Below are 24,213 nucleotides of genomic sequence, written 5' to 3'. Positions count from 1 at the left end.
GATAATCTTTGCCACTGAGACCAGGGTTAGAAGCATAAAAATTGTTGCCATGGAGAGCAGTGTTGAAGCACTCAGATACCACAATGAGGGGCATGCTACAAATATTAGATTAAGCAATATAGAAAAGTGATACCTTCCAGGCAGGGGACTATGAAAAACCTTCAAGATGCCCCACTCTAAGGCTGCTAAGAAAGATAGAATGTGAGTCTTTGTACTAGATTAAAGGGGAATCATATTTAGGATTAAAATGGATCTTGGAGTACAAGAAGGGAGTTCATAAACTGAACCCATTTGAGATGCTGAAAAGGTTTGGACTGGTTCTGCATAGAGGCCAGGTTGCGGCTGGTTGGTTTGTTTGTTTTTTCCCTTTTGCCGACTTGATTCATTGCGATAATAAACCTGATCCAGCCTGAACTCTGGACAGGTTGAATATTTTTCCATAAATCAGGCTTTATTGCTTCAGAGATTTATACACCGCAGGCCCTATCCAAAACCTGCTGAAGTCAGTGGAAAGCCTCCAAATCACTTCAGCTGGATTTGGATTAGGGCCCATGTTCGGGACATGCAGTAGCAATACAAAATGTACAGAACGGTTCTTGATTACCACAGGTTCTTCAATCACCAGTGGCTGTTTTCTAAAGAGGAAGAATGGGACCAAAAGGAAGGCTTTTAATTACTCTGAAGAGCAAAGATATGGTATGTGATAATGAAGGTGTTAAAGCTATTAGCATTAAATACATTTTAACTAATATTAAGAGTCTCAATTAAATCTGTAAATGACAGTCAATTGAGAATTACATCTGACAATCTGGACTAATGTTCTGATTTTAACTCATGCCAAAGTACCCCCCAAAAAAGTGAATGCCAACTATCCAGTTTGTACACAGGAAAAACTCATATTGGATCAAACACTGTTCCTTTACGCTGGTGCACCCAAAAGCAGTATTTGGCCCAATTACTTAGATCTTAGGGCGTATATATATATATATATATTCACTTTCATGCACTCTTAGCTCCTTTACAGCAATTTATCTTAATTTGTACAGCTGAACTTTTTGTTTCTTTATGCAACACTGTTTTGACAAAAAAGTCTGAAAAATATTTAAATTCCATATGGTAAGAACTCCCTAATTAATAATGATTCATACTTTGTTTACTCTCCCCAAAATAATTAGAATGTTTTTTTTAAAAGTATACTGTTCACAAGATAAATGCAGATTCTTCACCTGACGGACTGAAATGGAACCTTTGGAGTATTGGGTAAAAGCCTGGTTGTAGTTTATAGACAGATGATGTAACAGACAGTATTCATAGCTATGGAAATTGTACACACAATAGACCATAACGATCATAATGGTGCTGTTACTGTCTATTGTGTCAAAACTTCATTAGGGAATTTTTAGTTTGTGGATCACTGATCAAATGGCTCTTTTGAATTCAATGAAAATGAACTGAATTGATATTTTAAATTAGAGTTATAAATCCTGAAAATATCAGATTGTAATGGAAATAATGACAGACCCTTAACTAAAACTGTATGGATGGTACTGGTATTAATAATACAGAAGTACAAAGCAAGAGAGCACTTAGGTGCTGATGACTGTTCAAGTGCAGAGAATCTCATTAAAATGACCTAAAGGAAGATATATAATTTTAACAGCTTCTTTTTCCCCAGTGCCCTTCAACTACCTATTATTACTACATAATACACAGTAGCAACCTGAAAAGATACAGAAAATCTGAAAGTATGATCTATGAATGCAGCCAGTGGCACCATTCTGGTGTTCTGTGTCTTATTGTTAGTGGTATTGAGAGACTCCCATTGAGTGTAAACAATTTGATACCCAACTAAAATGTTATCAGAAATTACTGGAGTAAATAATCTTACTTAAATAACTGCTTTGGTTTGGGTTGCCCTATTAACAAATAACTTAATAGTTGTGAAATTATTTGCTCATAAAGTAGCCTGTGGTCAATTTTTCTAGTGTCTACACCTGGAAGTTTTCTTTAGATGAGATGGGAATTTGTAGGCTTAGTTGCTGTGTGATAATACTATCTACATTATGTGCCACTGTGTATTCCTGAATAAATTTAACTGTAAAACTACTATGAGGTAAAACCCTACAGCTGTTTGGTTTCTGCAAGTTTATGGCTATAGGTGTTTGGTTTCTGGTAGTACCCACTGGACCACATGGGAGCTATGGAAACTTAGCACCTCCGAGAACTAGGCCTTGTAAGGTTAATTTACTAAAATCAGTCAAGTCATGAGAATCACTTTTCTGTGTATGCATTTTTTAGGTCAACATCCTGCAACCTGGATGTCTGCACCCAGGTGGAGCTCCTCTGATAACAATGGGACTTCAGGCACTGACCCCTTGCAATAAGTCACAAGATCACTGCCTAGACTATGAAGTCTTTAGTGCCTTCCTTTTGTGTTTGTATAGCATCTATCATTGTGGGCACTAATTGAAACAAATACACCTTTACCCCGATATAACACAACCCGATATAACACGAATTCGGATATAACGCGGTAAAGCAGTGCTCCGTGGGGGCGGGGCTGCACACTCCGGTGGATCAAAACAAGTTCGATATAACGCAGTTTCACCTATAACGCTGTAAGATTTTTTGGCTCCCGAGGACAGCATTATATCGAGGAAAAGGTATAATTATGCCTTTGTTATATTCTTGGAGAAAATTAAATGCACAATACCTGGATTTACACTGAACAGTATTTGTACAGTAATTTAAATGTACTCAGTAGTATACATTAGGTACAGAGTAATGTAGGCTGTCTGCAAAATTCCATTATATCAGCTATGTAGACCAGGGTATGCACTGTGGGCTGCTTTTGTGCTGAACTAATTTCAATCACAATCAATATTTTATATGGGTCGAGCCTATCAGTTTTGACAATCAATGTGAAAACAGTTTAGTGAAATATTATATAGACTGCCTAGGCCACGATTGGGACATGGGAGATGCTAACCTATAGCCATTTTACAATTTGTCATCCTAAAAGTTAGAGGTGAATCTTTAAATCCTTCCTCTGCACTGATATCTAATGTTAGAGTATTAATAGCAAATGGGCCTTTAAAAATAAATAAGACTTTAATGGTTTATTCTGAAGATTGAAAAATGCTGTTTTTTGAAGGATATAAAAGATTAAATAAACTTGTAAGATTTCACAAAATATCTCAGACATTTTTATAAGGCCTTTAGAGAACTCTTGAACATAAAACTTGTTGTTCCCTGGTTGAATAACAAATCCTGAACTACGGTATAGTGTAATGATGCTTATAGCTCTTTAATCAATTTTGTAAAATACTTAAGCTTTGATGGTAAGAGATGATACACTATTGGCAGTCAACTATCTCTTGAATAACACTCAACTGGCATAATATCTAGGCTGAGTGTTTCCATAAGAGAAGGATGTAAATACTTTAGTTTGAAAGTGGAAGGCCAACTGAGTGCTGTTCCATTGACTCTCACCAAGTAGGAGCACATGTTAAGAACATTAAACAAACACTCAGAAATCTCCCTTTATGACTCAGTTAGGGGAAATGTTTCTAAATATTTTTGGGTTTTATGGGAGATTTTACTGTCTAGTCACAGGACCTTGCTATGGTTGCATAAAAGTGGAAAATGGAAACTTTGGCACAGACCATGCAACAAGATCCATGTGGTCCCACGGGCTCATGCATTGGGATAGAGTTGCAGGCTGTTTGCCTTCCTTAACAGGGTGAAGAGGTGGTTCCTATTCATAGAGCCCTATACTATCCGCATCAGATCTGCAAATATCTGCAGATACAAAGCGAATATCCATGGATTTGCAGGGCTCTAACTATTCAGTCAGAATCTTGAAGGTCCTGACTTGCACTGTCTCTGGAAATTGAAATAAATGTAAACTATCTTTTCTGTATATGATTGTCTGGGTCTGTTTAGCTCGTGAATGCTATGGTGACACGGGGCCTTTCTCCTACCGGTCAGAGTGCAAGTGAGAGCCTGGCAAGGTCAGGCTCTCTTCCCTACCCTGCCAGTATATTGCTGGGGGGCTCTGGCACTGGGCTTTTCCCATCTTGCCCCTTGTGATGAAGGCGTGATGGAAATGAAGTGGATGGGGTTGGTTCCCAGCTGGGGAAAGGGAGCTCAGGTCTCAGTCCCGGCTGCTGGGGGAGGGGGTGGGGATCTCAGAGCAGTGGAGGTCCCATCTCTCCCTGCAGTGGGCGAAGGAGTGAGGTACTTAAGGGTGGTCCCTTGCAGTGGGGGAGGGGCTCTTCTTGTCGCCCCTCCCCCGCGGGACTCAGAGCCCGCTTCGCGGCCGCCCCGCAGTCACGTGCGTCGGTCGCGCTCCCGCTCTCTGCAGAGCCCGCCGGGCCGGCCGCTGGGGGGAGCGCGGGGCCGGGGAAAGGGCGGCGGCCGCCCCTGGAGGTCGGGGCTGGAAGCCGCAGGGTGAGGGCTTCCCTGCAGGCCCGCTCCCCGCGCGGCAGCGGCTGGGGGTTTCGGGGGGCGGGGGCTGTACAGGGGTGGGGGCTAGTGGAGCTTTAGGGGCATTATGGGGAGGAGGAGCTAGGTCACTAGGGTGGGGTGCAGCGGGGGTGGGTTGGTTGGAGTGGGTGGGATTGGGGAGCTTCTGGGGAAGGCAGGGGGTTGAGGAGTAGGGCGGGAGGTAGGTTTCCTGGAGGGTAGCCCATATCAGGGTGTATGGGGGGGTATTTGGGGATAGGTGCTTGAGGGGTGCCATGGTGGTGTTTAATAGAGGGTGGGTGGTAGATGGGGGGGGTTATTGGAGGGGGAGGTGTTGTGGGGTTTAATGGGGAAAGGGCAGCTTTGGAAGGGTCGTGGGGACTATTTTCCCAATGTGTGGCTAGTGGAGGTAGGTTTTGGGTGACCAGATTTTTAGCAGAGAGGGTTTCTGGGTGTGGGGGTTCTTAAGGAGCGGAAGTGATGCGGGGCAGCATGTGGAGTTGGTCTGAGCTGAATTAGAGGGCGATGAGGTGCCTTAGTAGCTTTCTTTGCTGTCTCTTGGGCCAGGTTTGCTTAATGATGGCCTCTCAGGACTCAGCCCTGCTTGAGCCGTTCACCAAAATAAAAGGTGCAGAAAGACCCGGGGACAAGGCAAGAGAAGATGATGGAGGGGGCAAGATATCCTGGGTGAAAGAAAGAAACAGCATCTGTGACCCAGATGCTGAAGGCCTAAATGGAACCCCTCTAGCCAAGCAGCTGGAAGAAGGAGGAGGAAACCTGGAGTTGTCCCCATCTCCAGTACAGGGTGAAAAGCATTTGATAATGCTGCAGACTGTGCATTTGAAGGAAGGGGAAGATGACCTCCAGGGGGTCAGTCAGTTGAATATTCAGCAGCAGAGTGGGGTGCACATGGTGGTACAACGAGGGGCAGGTGTCTTGCAGCCGTTGGTAGTAGTGCAACAGGGAGTAGGTGCTCAGCAGAATCTACCCACAGGTGTAGCAATAAGTATACAGGATGGTGTTTATACATTTCATGATGTGGAGGTGATGCAGATTAACGTTTTGCAAGAAAAAGTACAGGCAAAAGATGAAGAAAACCTGTCCATGGATAAACCCCCAGGAATGCTACTGATTAAGGTAGAGATACCATCAATGAAGATGATGAGATGGTAACCTTTGGTCTGTAGTATTATATTGGTAGACTTAAAACTAAAATCTGGTTTTAAAAAATATAAATGAAAAATAAAAATCACGGCTGTGACTTTTTAAATGAAGGGATTTAGACATATAAATCCCTTAAGTGAGTTTTTTTTAAATCTCCGCCTATGTTATTAAAAAGCAATCTTTCCTATATACATTACTGACAGTTTATTAAAACTAAAAGACTTTTTTAAATTTATTTTTCTCATTTCTACATTATTTGCATTTCAGTTGAGACAGATGTTCATAAGTCCTTTGGTAGGTTTCCTTTCCTGGTTCTCACACATCAGTATAATACATCATAAAAAGCCAAACACAACTAGTTTCCACTTAGAACAAACTATGGGGAAAGTTCATGAAAACACTGGTATTGCTATAAATATTTGGCTTTGTAAATTTTGCTACAAAACTCGAATGTTGGGCCTAAAATACTAGACATTGTCCCTTTCAAGAGATGATGCATTATATTTTTGTAGTCTTGGGGGTAGTAATTATCACACTGATTATTAAAACCCATAAAATTTCAATTATAATACCTTAGTAACTACCACATGATGTGGAATTAATACAAAATGTTTACAAATATACTGCATAAATCCTATATTAATTTTACAAAAATATAATTTAAAAATTACATTTATTTTCCTTGTTTTTGATTAAAACGTAGAGTCCTAGAAATTATATGAAAAATGCTGTCAAAAGAAGTTGAAAATATAAACTTTTATAGTCTCGTTGCTATAGTCTCAAAAAGAAGGTCTACAATTTGTTTAAATCTGTAAAGATTCAGGGTCAGATTTTGAAAATTGCTCAGCACTCTGTAACCCCCATTTAGGAACTTTACATGAATCTGTTTAATATTTCAGAAGTGCTCAACTTCCAGCAGTTTCCACTGAGTTGAAAATCTGCCCACTCAATTTAGATGCCTAAATGGCCTTTTTTGAAAATTGGGGGACACAGTTTTCAAGCACCTACAATTGGGGCCCAAAGTCTGGTCCTGTTGAAGTATATGTCAAAACTCCTTGATGCAGTAGGCCCCAAATCAAAATCCCTGCAGATTATGTACCAAATAACTAGCTGTAAATGAGAATTAATTGATGGGTAGTTTATTGTATTCTCCTTGCAGGTACAGATAGCCTCTGCTGCTTTGCCACAAGCATGATTGTACTGAGACCATTTTCTTTCTTGATGAAGTGTAAAACTGTTTGTTTTTTATTTTTTAAACTAGATTGATAGAAGTAAAGATCTACATGCAGTTGAAGGTAAGGGCCAGCAACTGCCTCCAAATGAAGAGGGAAGAGAAAAGGACATTTTCACTGTTGAGAAAGCAAAGATCTTGAGCTGTAAAGCCAAAGATGATATGTCAGTGTCACACTGTGAACCCAAAGAGCAAGAAGAACAAGCAGTTATAAAAAACACTGACACTCTAGAAGCTCAAAAAAACACACAGCATAGGAAAAAAGGTAAAAAGTTGACTATGCAATATTTGTAGCTCATATTTAGAAAACCGATTGAAGTCCTGTAAGTAACTTCTACTCTTCATGGTTAAATTAAGTTAAGGTTAGAACTACTACTGAAATTTGGAAGAATGAATAACCCTTTCTGACCTTACCTGATAAGAATTTTTTTAATCGGTGTGATGTCACTGTAAAGTTTCAACAGAGAAATTCTTCAGATTACTGCCTCAATCATCTGCACTTTGAGTAACTTGGAGGATTTGAAACCTGACTCCATAGCTAAGGTTCCATTGGGTTTTCCACTTAAAGTTGAGTGTAAATGCTTAATAATTAAACATGAAGATTTTTAAAATCATTCTGAGATTTGTACTCTTTAGAGCCTTCTTGGTAATCTTAATATTTAAAATCATTGTCTTCTGAAATCCTTAGATTATAACTTTTCCAGTCTCCTATAATACGACAAACTCAAAGGTGAGAAAAACTCAACTTGTAATTGCACTGAGTGCTTTATCAACTATAAGCCCAGAATAGGGTAATTCATGGTGGAGGAAAATACAAAAAGCTCTTTATTATAACTCACCTGGTGTGAGTTTTTTGTTTTGCTACGGAAGCTGATGGAGCTACAGATCTTCCCATTCTCTGAGGCTCCCTTCTTGATTCCCCTGTCGATCCTGGCTTCCCTGTCCATGTGCATCCTGCTTGTCCCATCTAGTTCCACTGCTACCGTACCAACCCCTCTTCCTAGCTGCCTCTGTGCCTCCAGTTTGCTCTCATCCGTGTCTTCACTTTCAGCTTTCTTTGATTATGATAATGGGAGTTCCAATTCAGCAGTCCTAGTAAGGTTGGCCAGAGCAGAGTTTCTATCTGGTGAGCCATAAGAGTTTGCCAGGTGGAGAAGCAGACTCTGTAACAGTGACAAACTTCATGTGCCCCCTACCACCATGTCTCAGTCCTTAACAGAAGGTAGAAGGAAGGGGAGGTTTGCAGGCAAAAACATTTAGCAGCAGCAGAGGCGATATAGGGTGCAAGAGATTGGGGTGGGCAGGCAGATAAAGTTGCCTAAGAAGCAAAGTTCCTACTTTTCTGGTGAGGCAGGTTTTCTGTCTTATATACTTAATAAGGTGGAGCCCTGATTTGACGGCTCTTACTAGCTATGCCAGACAATGCCTCCCTGTGGCCAAACTTACAAGATTTGCAGGAAGTTTGGAGGCGCCTATGGGTGGTTTCAAGATGCAGTTTTTTGTGTGGATATGAACTGATGAATAAAATAATGATAAAATACTTTTGTTTGTTATTCATTGAAATATACTACTAGCTGCATGTCCTGATACAGGCACATGAATTCTGTAGAAATATTTGTTGGCTGCAACGTGAATGGTCATCGTAGAGAATCAACTTGACCCAGACCTGAGATAATGGTTCCAGGAAGGCTGTCCAGATATTACACTGTGTGCCATTTGGCAACTCTGAATCTGCTTGAAAGCTGAAAATGTTCCACATTTCCTCAATTTATTTTCTAAAGAAATTCATTACTTCTATTATGTGGTTTGCAGGTGTTATATAATCAGCATGGAGTATAGTTCTCTTTGACCGCTTAAGGAACTAACATTCTGCTGCATTTGCATTCTTGAAGTTCAAGCAATAGATTAAGAGGCTTTAAACTATAATAGTTTTTTTTGTCTATACTTAGTATTTTCAAACCTCTGAATATGTGGAGAATTTCATAATTAATCTGCCATTTCTAGGCTTTTGTGTAAGTATAGGAGGTTGTCTCACTAGTTAATGAAACTGACATCAGAGGCGTACTCCACAGGATATAAGCATCTAGATGAGCTAAATGTTAAAGATACTCTCAAGGGAGGGAGGATTATCCATTGGTGTGAGTTAGACTAGGAGTCGTGCCTCTTGGATTTTGTTCCCAACTGTATCACTAACTCAGTGTATGGTTTTGGATGAATCACTTTAAACTCTTTTTATAATAGGTATAATAATACCTTTCTGACAGGCTTAATTTTTGGAAAGCACTTTGAGGTACTCTTATGAAAGACACTGCAGAAGTGAAAAGTATTATTACTTAATCTAGGAGGTTTAGTTAGGAAATTGGCACTATTCTTTAAGTCAAATAATTGTTTTGTGGCTCATGTGTCCTAAATATGTCTATATTCTCATAGGGGAAAAGGTGATCTTCCATTGTGATCTGTGCGCATTCACCTCTCTTAGAATGTCAAGTCTTAATCGTCACATGAAAACCCATTCTGATGAAAAACCCCATGTGTGTCACCTCTGCCTTAAGGCTTTCCGTACAGTTACTCTCCTGCGTAACCATGTGAATACACATACAGGTATACTTATTATGTGAGAACGTGCTCCTTTTACTTGGTGTCTGCCAGATTTAAGTGGCATTGAAATGATCTTGTCTTCAGCCATCAGTCTGAATTCAAAACCCTGCATTGATTTTATGATTTTATTGGGAGTTCCATATGTAGAGCGGTGACACGACATGGCTTTAGTGTTTATATATATATTCAACAGAACCATCCTCAAGGTGAAATGAATTTCTCCTTTTAATGTCTGTGGGCCTTTTTCTTCCTGATATTTTAAAATAGGTATGTAATACATTTATTGTTTTAAAATATTTGAATCTTCAAAAAATGTCATATCAGTTTTTGATATTAAAACTATTTTCATTAATGTGTAAATGCTGATTTACTACTGAGAAATTACAGATATGCCTTTTTAAAAAATTCTAAATAATATGTTCTTACAGGGACCAGACCATATAAGTGCAGTGACTGTGAGATGGCATTTGTGACCAGTGGTGAGCTTGCACGACACAGGCGATATAAGCACACTCTAGAAAAACCCTTTAAGTGCTCAATGTGTAAATATTCTAGTGTAGAAGTAAGTGCAGTACTACTGAATCTCTTTTTTTGCGGGGGAGGAGGGATGTATGTTTTCAAATACAAAGGCCTGATATGCTGAGAGTTCAGTAGGTTTTTACATAAATGCATAAAATTACTTATGAGCACAAGTGCTTGAAGGATTGGGACCTAATGGTGCACCTTCATATTGTCTTTATTGACCTTAGTTTTACAAAACTCATTAACCATAGCAGATACACAGGTCAGAAAATGACATCTGTAGCCGCATAAGTTAAGCTACAGTATTGACACTGAACGACTGGGTTGGGTTGGTGAGATTCTCCTTAGTGCAGAGGGCTTGTGCATTGTTGTTTCCACCATTTTAACCCCATTACTTCCCTCCACAGAAGAGGGGTGGCCACACAGATAGCTGCTATAGTCCCTGCACACCACATGATCCCATAGACTGGCATGGAGATTGCCACAGGGGCAAGTGTAAGCAGAGGGAGATATTGGATCTCCAGATTCAATGGCCCATAAACTTGTGTAATGGCCACAAAGGGCTTAGTTTTCAGCCCCAGGATCTGGCCAAACATTGAGGGAGTGAAATCCATTCCTCCACTTCCAGGTGCCTTCACAAAGCCCAATTAATAAAACTTTCAGAAGTAGAGGATGAATTTCATTATTTATGAAGAAGCCTTTCAAAATAAAGACATTTATTCAGAATCATCACATTCTTATTTTGTCTGCTCACTCATTCTAATGAGTGAGCTCTTGTACTTTTTAAGTTAACATTTTCTGTGTTTATCTAACCCTTTTTTGAAAACAAACCAACAAATACATTTTGTTCTAATATTTTTTCTAGTTATTATCTAACACTAAAATGGCTGCTGCATGATGTATTTACAGTGACCCATATCCTACAAACAGGCGCTTGATTAACTTTATGCACATGAGTAGGCTTGTTATAGTCATTTGTTACTGCTAATGTGTAAAATTAAGCACTTGCTTAGTGTTTGTCGGATTGGCATCTATATTGTAATTCTGGGTCAAATAAAATAAAAACTAGAAAATGCCAGAGGTTCACATGGAATAGTAAGCATTCAATCATGCACCTACATTTGTGTCCACTACTATTGCAGTTACATTGTTAAATGACTATTTAGATGCTTAAGTGCCTGACATGCTGTGCCCAATTTGCAGCTGTGTACAAACCTTGCCCGTTCTTCTTTTCAAAATATGGTCCCTTAATTCTCCACATGCATTGTGCTAGTAGATTTTGAATAGTATTTAAATCTAAATTGAAATGATTTTTAAAAATATTAAATATACTCTGTATTTTTCTCTTTTTTTAAGTAAGGTTCTTATTAACCACTTTTTGCTATTGTAAACCTCACATTGAAGTTTCTGAGAGTTTTGCTTGAGTGAGTGCTGAAGAAGCTCTTAGATAGTTGTTGCTATGCAGTTAGGATTTGAGGCAGCACACACTTAAGCACATCCATGATTTTTACTTGAGTAGTGACCCTGAGTAGGGATATTCATGGGTTAAATTAAGCATGTATATCTTTTACACAAGAGATGACAATCTTTTCCAGATTGAAACCAATGTGATGAGCAAATATGTTACTTAGTATTGGCGTTTCCATTTTTTTCTCTATATGTTCTTTTTTTCTTTTGCTGGTGTTTTCATAGCTGCCAAAGGGCGATGGGTGCCCTCATTAGGCTGCTTTGAAAATCCTAGCCTTTGTGCATTTGATGGAGGTGTACGCAGGGCCAGTTTCACTGTTTCCCCAGGTATAGTCAGTTTCCCTTTTGTTTGTGTGGATCTTCAATGCTCCTTGCAGGGGAGGAATGTTAAAAATACTCCTAAAAATTGTGATTGCAAATCCATTAAAATTGAAAGAGTGTTTTAATGACTGGTGTAGAACTTGAAATTGCTACATTTGTAAAATGGGTTAGATTTTAAGTCAACAGTGTCCCTTTAATATGGGTGGTGTTGAATAAATTTTTGACTTTTACACTAGGCAAGCAAATTGAAGCGTCATATTCGTTCACACACAGGAGAACGTCCTTATAACTGTTATCTCTGTAGTTATGCTAGCAAAGATACCTATAAGCTGAAAAGACATATGGTAACTCATTCAGGTAAGACTTATTAATGTAATGGGTAATATATATATTTTACAGTTTTGGTAAATCTGTAGGACTACATTTTTTTTTTTTAAACTGGCCTCAATCCAGCCCTGAAATTGCTGCTGCAGTTTTACACGGACAGTTTTTTCACTTATGTTTTGTGTGTCACAAGAACATACATGGAAAAATGTTCATGTAAAATTGTTGGATCTGTTTTTAAAACTACCTTTGAAAATTTGACCTATCAGATTATGACAATTTTTTAATTGCATTCATTTTGTTTAAACTGACATTTACTGATAAGAAATAAAACGTTCAGTGTTTTCACTTGTGTGCTCTTTTTTTTTTGTGATACAAAACTGAAAATTGGATCAGGTCTGGTTAATTTTACATGCATGTGTCTCACAGTCAGGGAGGATTTAAAAAAAATAGCTGCCCCAAAATGTGGGCATGACTGTGGCACATCTGTTTCCTAAAAATACAATTCTTTCATGTAAATTATTTTGGCAAATGAGTAACTGCAAATCCTGTAATTATAACTTGCACTATTTTAATATTTATGGCAAAATAACAAAAGTAATTTGTTCCTGATGTGCTCTCCTATTTCCTTATGGAATCCCAGTGAAGACAAACAGATTACAAAGTCTGCTTGAGAGCCGAATTTAGTGTTAGCAATTGTGCATTTTCCTACATTAAACACAGCAGAAAAGAAGAACAAACAGTGCAGCATCAGGGCCATAGATGTCCATGGGAGAGGTGCATTTGTATCAAATATATATGTAGAGCTGCTGAGCATATATTATCTAACTTCTCATGCTTTTTTCATAGGAGAAAAACCCTATGAATGTTATGTTTGTCAGGCCAGATTCACACAAAGTGGTACCATGAAAATCCATATATTACAGAAGCATAGTGAAAATGTGCCCAGATACCAGTGTCCACATTGTAATACATTTATTGCAAGAAAAAGTGATTTGGGTGAGTTCGGATTTAAGAAAAAAATGGAATGCAAATGCATAGGGAATTTGGTATCTTTTCTTACTGTTCATAGGCTATAAAAATATTCATTGACTTATTTTTATCATTGACTAAAAATATTCCTAGGGAAAAAATATTCATGAATTTCTCCTGCTGAGGGGTTGTGGTGCCATCTTGTGGTTGCTATAAATTGGTACAGTTATAATGCTCCACATCAAGAGTTAACATTTCCAAGATATTACTAAATACCTGTGGCATTAGGAAAATCCATTTTCCAGAGCGACAGCCCTAACAAAAATCTAGGCCATAGATTCTCTACTGCACAGAGTGGAAACTCAGTGTGGCAGAAGGAGCAGATCTTGATAGGACCGTCACAGTTTCCAGATTCTGTTCCAGCCCCAGCCCAAGCGTGAAATAAAAGTGGGTGTCAGACCAGAAATCTGAGGAGCTGGAAATATATTGAATGTTTTTAATACACTGATATCCTTGAATATATAAGATCTGCTTGTACCTTTGTATTTGTCCTTGACTGTCTTTTTAACTTTACTTGTGAATTTTGGAGCATTTTACTAATGAGGCTTCAAAGAGTACAAGGAATCATATTCATAATCAATTCATAAAGTGTATATTAACTTTTAATCTTGCTTTCATATATGCTTAGCAGGCAATATTTGTACTATATAACTTCTAAATTCCATTAAGGAGTTGTAGCAGATCTATTTTCAGGTTCTGTAAGTTTCATGTGACATGACAGATGATGGTGTACAATAAATAGAAATGACCTTTAACTCTTTGGGTCTTTTCCCATCAAGCAGAAAGCAAACCACTATATTCTGATGTAAATACTTAAATTCTTTATACAACTCATGGATTTTTTTTCTCATTGGTAAGAAATATCACTACGGTACTGGTGCATATGCAAATTTATGCTTAAAATATCATAAATGAAAGCTGGATATATGCAGATTAAATTTTCAGTTATACAAACCACTATATTGCAAATACAAACCCACCTGAGTTTCCAGAAGAATTATGATTATGCTAACTCTGTATCTGAAACAATACTTCATTTGCATACCAATAAAAGTATCAGTATCCATATAGTTCACTTGTAAATTGATGTCTTTAAGTAATATGAAGACCTCATAGAAACCAGATTTCCGTTAACAAGCCACCGTATTAGAAATACAATCTATTTGTTATAATTGAGTCAATATAACTGACCGGTTCCAAACAAATTTATACAAAAGGCCAAGATTTTCAAACTAGGAGCCTAAAGTTAGGGTCTTAAATGGATACTTAAGTACCAACCTGATTTTCAAAAGTGCTGAATAGCCAAAAGATACAATTTGGGTCAATACTGCACATTTTTCAGCTTCTTGTACAAGGCTCATGCCTTCATCACAAGTGTGTGTGCATGTGTATGTGTGTGTGATTTGATTAAATAAGTTATCATAGTGGGCTCCCAGTGAGGTGGGTTGAGGCATAAAGGGCCAGATTTTTAAAGGTATTTAGGCAGATAAAGATAGGCACCTAGGCACATTTGGAAAACCCACTAAAGGCCTAACTCAAATTGAAATCAATTAAATATTTATTTATAAAGGTAGAAATACGGTAGGGTGCTTACTTATGGAATTTGTCTTTGTTCAAAGATTGTCACCTAACAAGCACCTATTGATTGTCAGCAAGCCCACGTATACTGCAGGTACAATATTACAATACGGTAAATATCATTTTGGGCCACATTGTCAAAGGTACTTAGGTGCCTAAAGATGCATAATGATTTCAATGGACGGTAGATGCCCAAACTGCTTAGGTGCTTTTGAAAATCCCTCTAAGCGCCTAAACAACGTTAGAAAATCTGGTCTTTTGTGCCGCTGCCCCATAGGTGATGCCAGTAGACTGTTTTTTTGGCTCCTGTTCAGAGGTAGTAAGGGCCTGGAAGGTTCCTTGTCAGCTTTCTTTCACACCCCTTCCCCCTCCCTCCAATGTACACCTATTCAGGGCTATTCACAGACTAGCCTTTTGTCTGAAACTATGGACATCCAAAAATCCATCTTCAGCTACCACAACTTTTCAATGTAATGATCTTTAAAACTGTTTTAGGTGTCCACCTACGAAAGCTGCATTCCTACCTTGCCGTAGCGATGAAGTGCCGTTATTGTGAAGCTCTCTTCCATGAGCGCTATGCTCTTATTCAGCACAAGAAAACTCACAGAAATGAAAAACGATTCAAATGTGATCAGTGCAGTTATGCATGCAAGCAGGTATTTACACTAATTGGAGTGTGATTGTTTATTCAGTTGATATTTCTGTGGGGTAGGCTTGGCTTTAGGGTTATATTTGTTACCACAATCTAGCTAAAATACTGTGTTTATATTTATTTGCAAGATAACCGGGTTATGAATGAATGATAAATTAGTAATGCAAAAAAATCGTAAACTATTTGCTTATGAAAAATCACTCAGACATGATCTGTTCGAAAGTAGAAAATAAGAGCAGTTATTTTCACTGCCATTGTGATAAAACATGGTATTTGCATCTTATTTGTAGTATTCAACATGTACAGAATAAAGTTTTTTCAGTCCGAACTGGCATTTATATAAAACAAATAACAATATGCTATAAAAGTAGCTTGGAAGCCATGCAATACAAAATGTCAGGAAAGGCTGGATTCCTGGAGTAGGTTATTTTTCATAAGAAGTAATTTGACATAGGATACTGTATTCCTTGCCTAATTTATTTACACAGTTTACATTTTTAATAGGTTAGATGTACCCCATATCTTACAGATATAGACAACTCTTTAGAAACTTCATTACATTTCATTTAGAAATGTTCATACCCTCAATCAGCTTTGTTCTATTTATCTGGCCTTGGCTGAAACAAACTTCTTAGTGGACCTTTTGTTATCTACATATTTCTATCTTATACCTATTCTAGAAGGAATTTTCATACATCTGAAAATGGAAGAATTAAATCATGCTATATGTTTCATACATTTTTTGCTATATCAGTAACCCAGGGAAGCATATTTATCCCAATATATAATGTTATAGTCTTTGTTTTATTCCTGGATGATGTGATTAAAGAGTTACGTACACTCTAGACAAATCATTTTACACTATATTTCAATCCAAAGAAACTTATTTTTGGATACTCTGATTAGAGAATTATGTGCAGTCCAGACATGATGAATTTTCATCCTCTTAAGTTGTATTTAGAAATCTGTCATGTTTAAAAACTGAAATATGTGGCCATGCTCTATGGAATATTTATTTGTTCATAACAGTTATTAACTCCATTATTACCCTTGCATTAGCAATGTATGTACTATACATTAGCACAATTAAAATCTTCACAATCCAAAGGAATAAACAGGCTATAGTAGTATAAGTTTTTCTGAAAAGAATTCATAAAAAACACACAGGATTCTTTCATTGAGACTCCTGCTCTAAGTGCTTTTAGAACTGTCATTGGAAAAGTGTGAAAATGTAGTGACTTGTTCTGCCTGTTGATTTTTAGAAAGATTCTCTCACACTCAGGAAGAGACTTAAACTATAGAGAGAAGATAACTAAATATGGATCAAAAGCATGGATTCTCAGTCAGACAAGCATACTCTGTAGTAGAAAGGGATATTTAACTTTTAAGGCTGGGCTTTTAAGCCCACTAAAACCGTGTATAGCTTTCTCTTGCCATTGCTCCCCTGAAGTGAGTAACAAAGTGTAAAATACTGAGAGCTCAGTAATATGGGTTTTCACGTGTGTTCTTTATAACTTCAGCAGCTTATTAATTTTAAATAATTTCTGTTGAATTAAAACCACTTTGCCCTCTGAACTCACCAGTTACCACTTGTCCGAGGAAAGGAGGCATTCTCTTATCTAGTCAGCTGTCCACTTGTCTGGGGAAAAGAGGGCAGGAGGCAAGCCAGATCTTGAAGAGGTTTTTGAAGCTGCAGTATGCAGGTGTGCATTCTCTACAAGCAGCAATCTTTTCTACCCTCTCTGATGCCGTTGCTATTAGTCATTCCTTCCCACTGTTAATTACATAGGCCCTGATGTGCTAGCTTAGACTGTTCCCTTGCAGAGTTCCATTTCCTTCAGCACGTCTCCAGATGCATGCAAGGATCCATATCAGTGGATCTCACTGCATCATCGGGGCCATGCAAACTCAGCAGGGGTGGAGTTTCCAATAGACAGTAGGAGACAACGTCTTAAGTACCCACCAACTCTTAAAATAACATTTTAAAAAAAATCTAAACAGTTAACTTATTCTCTCATTTTTCTGAAAAGGTTTGTTTTGTTCCAATCATTTTTTAAATCATTGCTCAGTAAAATAATTGACACTCTTGAATGTTCTGGTAAAGTGAAAAATTTAGGAAAATACAAACTAAATCTCAGTACTCAGCCCTTAACATTTTATTTCAGGGATCACTGTTCTCCAGGTGATGGTACACATTGGGTAAAATCCTGGTCCCATTCAAGTCAGTGACAGTTTTGCCATTGACTTCAGTGGGAGCAGAATTTTACCCTACATATTCTTCAGTAACTGTGCTCTGTGAGACAAATGAAGGAAACTGCAACAACCTTGGACTCTAGTTTTCTTGCTTGTCACAAAAAGTTAGTTATGTTTTAAACATTGTTTTCTTCGTTTCAGGAACGACACTTGATTGTGCATAAGCGTACACATACTGGTGAGAAACCCTTCACTTGTGTATGTTGCAGCAAATGCTTCCGGCAGAAGCAGCTTCTAACTGTTCACTTCAGGAAATACCATGATTCCAATTTTAAACCAACAGTTTATGAATGCCCTAAATGTGGCAAGGGCTATTCACGCTGGGTAAGGTACTTCCTTTTAAGGAATCTCAATGGGGAGATATCTTTAGTTAAGTACTACATACCACATTTTTATAAAGAAGCAGTCTACTGGCTGAACTGAATCTCCTGCTAGCTCCTTGATGCAGAGCCACCAATAGGCTTTTCACAGATCTTACATCAAAGGGTTAATACATCTGATAATTTTCCACTTTATATAAAAGGCCAGGTGTTTGTTTCAAGAATTTTATTGGTACAATGCAAGTTGGGAATTAATAAGATTGAAAGTGCAAATCGTCTATTGATAGAAAATAAAAGGCAAATAAGAAACAAATGTAAATATCTGGAAAGTATCCTAGATAGGTACCAAAAGACAAACAGAAGAAACAGAGAATATATGTAAAGTAGAAAATACAAGGAATAGTTCAGCAAAGTGAATGAGAGAATAATAATCCTATTCTTCAAAACCATATGCTACCAGCAGAATTTGTATCTCAGCCAGCTCCCTGAGCACACAGGATACTGTGTTAGCAACAAGAAGTGTTACTGGCGTTCGGATTTGTGATTATAGTAGCTTCAAAAGCTGGTCCTATCTTCTTTGTAAATTTGATATTTTATAAACTATTTTATTCACTTATGAATCAAACAAAGATGCTAGATCTGATTTTAAGTCTGCCAGTCTTTATAATGTTCCTTTAAAGTGGAATTTAAAAATTTTTACTGGAACAATCTTCAGAAGTTTGATAAGCAGCAAGTCATTGAGATTAATTGACTTTTTTCTAGTTTTCTAAAATCTATATATTAGAAACTTGAAATGTTTGTCTCTCTGTGTTTAAAATGCATAATTGCATTAATACTGCATTCATATGTCTGTGCTTCATTGTCCTATCAGAATAATATGCATAAGCATGCTGAAAGCTGTGGATTGGTGAGGGCAAAATCTGTTACACGCCGCAAAGGAAGCAAGGGCAAAAAGAAAAGATGTGACAGACTAAAACATGATGTTAAGCAAGAAGGTAATCAGCTAATAAGTTAGAATTTAATCAAGTAAATTGGAATCAACCAGATATGGCTAAAGATGTGAATCTCCTCCTGTGATTTAATTAATATTTCACAGTGAGGTTAATTTAAGTGCTAACATAGGATGAATGTTTGTTTCAGACACCTTTTTGTGTGTCAGAAAGCCCAGTCATCTGAGTGTGAGTCATTGCTCAATTATTTATTCTGGAGCCACTGTTCCCCTGCTCATGTAAGTTTTCTCCCAGTCTCCCTGCCCAGCAATAGGCAAAAATGCAGCACTGTTCTTTAATCAAGGAAGATGAAGGCCACAGAGTTTTCTCTTGTGCGGATCGGCGTGGGTCAGCAGGCAATAGGGACCAAATTGAAAACTCCTGAGTATCACAAACCAAGCTCCTCCCATTTGTGATGCCAAACTAGGATGCTGCTTAGAGTAGACTGAGCATGTCTTCATAATATGATCATTCCTCTTCTTTATCTTGTGTTTGGTCATCAGAGGAATAGTAAAAATGACTATTTTGAACAGAATTGGGCTTCCCAGTTAACATGCCATTGAGATGAGTAAGACAGTTCAGACCTCAAAGCTATTGTTTCAGGCTGTCTGCAGGCTTGGGCAGACACATTTGTTTTATTATTATCTCTGATTTTTAAAATACAACTATAGGCTCCCATCCAGTACTTTGGGCATCTATCCCATAAATTAAAAATCACAAGATGAACAGAGGGATTACCCCTAGATATCTGTTTCTCTCACTCTCCTCAGCAGCCTTAACAAAAGGGGTGGGGGAGTCAAGGTGAGCTTTGCATCATGTCTGGAGAGCTGCCTGGGCTATGGCAGATCAAGGGTGGGGAAGTGAGTTACCAAACTGAGAACCTCTCACAGAGAACTCCTGCCAGCAGCTCAGGCACCTCTGAGGCACGCTGTGTTGGTTTACAATTTGTTCACATTTTGAAGGTTATCTTTACAGTCATCAGGGCCATATAGTATAATAAGCTTAGATTCTGGAGTACAAGATGGTAGCCAATATGAAAAGGTACTGGCTCATTCATCCACTGCAAGCTTGTCCTATTTGACCCTTTCTAAGCATGAGTAGGCAACACAATATTTAATGTATTGGCGGGCAGTTTACACTGATTTTTCCCCCCCCTGTATGGGCAATGCCACTGGGATAACATTTCACATAATGATAATTGTGATGATATAATTTTTCAAAGTCTGATGAATACATCTCAAGGTGGAACGTCAGCAGGTGGTTTTACAATAGTGTTCCCTCCACTCCTTTCAGTGGTGAGGCTGCAATGGTTATGACTGAAGATTTTAAAAGAAATGCCAGTGTAGACCCAGACCTAGGTTTTGCTTGTGGTTTTTGTATTTGCAGTACTTATGTTGTGTAGACTTTTGCTGCTGCTGTTTGCTACATGCAGACTATGAGAATTTTTGTGCATCTTCAGCTCTTGGGGTGAGAAATTCAGTTTGCTGGAATTTAAATAATGTCTCTACAAGCACTAGAGAGATGGAATGCAACTACTTCCTATTATTTGACTCTCTCGGATCTTACACACTAAAGCACTGGGTCCAAATTACTTTTTTCAACAGTTAGTATTTGGGGCTGAACAAAGGCAGAGGAAGCGTTTTCCACACACACTTGGAATATTGACTATAAGATATATAATTGGCTTCTTAAAAGATCATAGTATCACAAGAACTTTTGACTCTTTTGCTCAAGTTTAAAAATGGATTTGTGGTGTCTTTCTGACTGATGAATAACATGCTCTTCTGCTGCCGTTGAAAATGAATTTAAATTTTTTTTTTAAAGAAATTCCCTCTTCATCATTCTGCCATGGATGTGAGAAGTATGTAAGTCTCCAGTTAATTAACGTTGAGGTCTCTGCTGGTTAGTAAATCATTGGTGCTACTCAGTAGCATTGATTATTGTACATTACAACTAAATTGATCCATCAAAGTTGAGAACAGAATCCTAATGGTAGCAAGGTGACATTTATAACAGAATGTACTCTCCTCCAAAATTGGAGACTTTAAAATAAAAAATGTAGTGGTGTATTATAGACACTGAAAATGTTTTTTCCCCCTACAGTGAAACTGCAGAATGGTAAATTCATTTAGTATTTAATTCTTTCTCTAGTTGACAATTATGATGTTTAATTTTTCTGCAAAGCTGTTGACCTGGGATCATTCCAAGATGTTTCCTTTGTGAACACTGAATGCTGTGCCAGTGAGATTGTCCCTGTCGTATATGGAATAGAAACAAGTACTCCGAGGGAGCAGAAAACAGAAATGACTTGTGAAATGATCCTCAACATGATGGACAAATAATACAAACACAATTCTGATTTCCATTGTTAACGTACAGAATGTCAGTTTGTATACTAGTGCAAAGTTTGTAAGCATGTTAAGGGAAGTAAGCTGTAGAAGGTATTGGTTTCTGTAAAAGTTGCTAAAAAGTTGTTAGCTAAAGTTACATGGAAGCCACATATGTTCTAACATGTTCACGTCAGCGTCAAAGAAAAACAAATTTTAAAACTAGGCCGTGGAAAAAAAGTTGAATTTATTCAATTTACTTTTCATTTTTCTTCCAGATTTAGTTACAGAATTACATACAATTTTCAAGCAGATTTATTCCACAGTAGCTCTGTGTTCCTGTCAGATCCAGATCTATGTGACCTTCAGCTTGTTTGCATTTACCTCATGGTGAACACATTGTGAAAGGCAACATTATTTTGATGCAAAGAACATAGCTAGGTCTTCTCTCGGAACACTAAAGATCTTAACAAATCTGTACAATTTTAGCCTAGTATAGTACTTTTTTTATATATATATGCATATGTATCTGGATACCCTGTCAGTAAGTTCATTGTAACATTATTAACTTTACAATATATATACTTTTAATCTCTTAATTTTAAAAAGGACACTTCTTTTATAACATAACAACCAAGCCTCAAAACTGGGTAAGGCCTTGGTCAAATTCTCCTCCCATTTAACACCAGTTTTACACAGGTGTAACTCCATTGATTTCAGTTGGGGCACTTGTGATTTACACCAGGGTGGGAGGAGAATCAGACCCTTGTTTTTTGGTTGATTATTAGGACTTTTATAACCACTTTTGCACTATAGCAGGGGTCGGCAACGTTTGGCACACGGCTTGCCAGGGTAAGCACCCTGGCGGGCCGGACCAGTTTATTTACCTGCTGACGTGGCAGGTTTGGCCGATCGCGGCCCCCACTGGTTTCCATTGGCCTGGGACGGCGAACCGCGGCGAGTGGGGGCCGGGATCGGCCAAACCTGCCGCGTCAGCAGGTAAATAAACTGGCCCGGCCCGCCAGGGTGCTTACCCTGGCGAGCCGCATGCGAAACGTTGCCGACCCCTGCACTATAGTTTGAAAAGCTTTAGTAGAGTAGTAAGACTGTCAGGTGGCCTGTGATTGAATGTTATCTAGCAATTTTCATTTTCTTAACTATTTTCTTGTAGTTTGCTTTTTGAAAAGCTGTCTTGCATGTAGCTACGTGCATATGACTGTAAGAATGGGCTTATACTTGGAACTTGATCCAAAGCATATAAAGGTCATTTGAAAGATTCCCATTGACTTAAATCACTTTGGTTCAGACCTCTAACAATATATGCTTGTTTTTAAAAAATATGAAAAGTATTTTAACAATGTTCATGGGACATACTGTATGTAAAAAGCAATGAAATTCTAGTCATTTTAGCTTTTTACCAATTTGTTGGAATCCCCACTTTTATACCAGTCTTACTGCTTAGTCTTCGGGACAATCGCAAATAGTACCATTGATTGATTGTTGGTTACAGTGAGCAAAACCAATTTTTGCATTATTCACTCATTTTTACTTTCATTTACAAATAATATTTGAAAGCATGCTCAAAATATAAAATATATACTTTAAATATATACTAGCATTTTCAGTGAAAACATGCTTTTTTAAACTAATTTTAATGACAAGTCATAATGAACAAATTTTATTTTAATTAAAAAAAACCCCAACATATATTTGATTTTCAGATGTGGAGTAAGTTATGTATCTGGATTGTTTTTATGAGTGTTACAAATCCTGCTGTCTTTATTCAATCAAAACATCATCATAACTTCAGCAAGGGTTTTGCCTGAGGAGAAATGCAGAATTTGGTTCACTTTAGTTGGCTGACAGCCTAATTCTAATGTTTTTAAAGGCAAATATTTTAACACAAAGCTACACATACTGTAAATTCAAACTGATACTCCACTTATATTCTGCGCGTAGACCTAATTATGTACTATAGGTTTTTAATTATCCTTTTAACAATGCTTTTGTAGCCATGACAATAAGATTCTTCTGTGTTCCGTGCATTCCAAGCTAACTGAGTTTAAGTATTCACGTCTGAAAGAACACTTACATGTTTTGGTTACTTTTAAGAGGTTAATAAATGCATGTTTATTTTCAATTAATATAGTGTTAAGAACTTTATCCTGTCCTTTACATGGCAAGTATAACTAGATAGCTTGTAGCAGCTACACTACTTCGAAATAAGGCCGATCCTGTGATGTGCTGAGACTCAATTACCATTGAACGTGGGAAAGCAATCTCACCCTCTTGTGCACCAACACACATCTAGGAGTTAATGGTGGTGAGCAACTCACCAAAGGCACTTGTCATCTTGCAGACTGGAGTACCCAGGTTAACGAGATACAGTGTGATGCATGCTGCCACAGGACAGGATCAAGTCCTTAAACTACTACTGATATAACTACTTATTACAGTAGTTACAGCTTTTATAATGCAGTGCGATACCCCATCCAGTTTTGTAATGTAAGTAATTTAGAATCAATGGGAAGGCGGTGTACTTGAATCAGTTAACCTTGCTGGTTTGTTTAACCCACATTCCATAATAACAATGTTATGTGGCTGTTCAGATTCATAGTCTGTGTTCATATTCTGTGGCAGTTTGTCTAATGATAATGTTTACCTATTTCTAATAAGCTAATAGTTAATGCTGATTACTTAAATTACCTAACAAGACCTAGGTTTTAAGAATGGTTTTGTTTCTATTATGGAAGTGTGAATGGTATTGTTGGCCTAGCATGCACTAACGTTAACATTCTTCATCTGAAAATCAGAATATTGGTTTCTTTGTTTAAAATTCATAACAATGTTGTGTAAACATTTCACCATTTTCTGTGTATAAACTGTTTATTTTGAATCAGAGTAATTTGGCTTTCTTCTTATTCTAAACCAGAAAATCAGACTGCTTGAAATAAAAGATATTTTCTCT

The 24,213-nt window shown here is 37.8% G+C and overlaps 1 protein-coding gene across 2 annotated transcripts; it reads left to right on the top strand.

Moving 5' to 3' along the window:
• Nucleotides 1–4,288: 4,288 nt before the first annotated feature.
• On the top strand, nt 4,289–24,213 carry CTCFL (CCCTC-binding factor like). Of its 2 annotated transcripts, none has more exons than XM_008165951.4 (12): nt 4,289–4,452; nt 5,035–5,604; nt 6,893–7,127; nt 9,293–9,463; nt 9,889–10,022; nt 12,007–12,127; nt 12,944–13,093; nt 15,200–15,360; nt 17,751–17,933; nt 18,801–18,924; nt 21,103–22,097; nt 22,271–24,213. In XM_008165951.4, exons 2-11 carry the CDS (start codon nt 5,044–5,046, stop codon nt 21,258–21,260), a joined length of 1,998 nt encoding a protein of 665 aa, XP_008164173.3. In that variant the 5' UTR covers nt 4,289–4,452; nt 5,035–5,043; the 3' UTR covers nt 21,261–22,097; nt 22,271–24,213. The 2 variants fall into 2 exon arrangements, with proteins under 2 accessions (XP_008164173.3, XP_065422110.1); XM_065566038.1 differs by having other exon boundaries at nt 4,325–4,452; nt 21,070–22,066; nt 22,324–24,213.

This window comes from Chrysemys picta, chromosome 13 (assembly GCF_011386835.1).
Source record: "Chrysemys picta bellii isolate R12L10 chromosome 13, ASM1138683v2, whole genome shotgun sequence".
In the NCBI taxonomy this organism is placed as follows: domain Eukaryota; kingdom Metazoa; phylum Chordata; order Testudines; family Emydidae; genus Chrysemys; species Chrysemys picta.
The sequence above is the reverse complement of the archived record's forward strand: the minus strand, read 5'-3'. Positions and strand labels throughout refer to the sequence as shown.

Bases quoted from the DNA above. Each gene is read 5' to 3' on its own strand.
- CTCFL (XM_008165951.4), top strand. From the start codon at position 5,044: ATGATGGCCTCTCAGGACTCAGCCCTGCTTGAGCCGTTCACCAAAATA. The intron at 5,605-6,892 runs GTAGAGATACCA...TTTTTAAACTAG, and splicing joins CAGGAATGCTACTGATTAAG to ATTGATAGAAGTAAAGATCT. The intron at 12,128-12,943 runs GTAAGACTTATT...CTTTTTTCATAG, and splicing joins ACATATGGTAACTCATTCAG to GAGAAAAACCCTATGAATGT.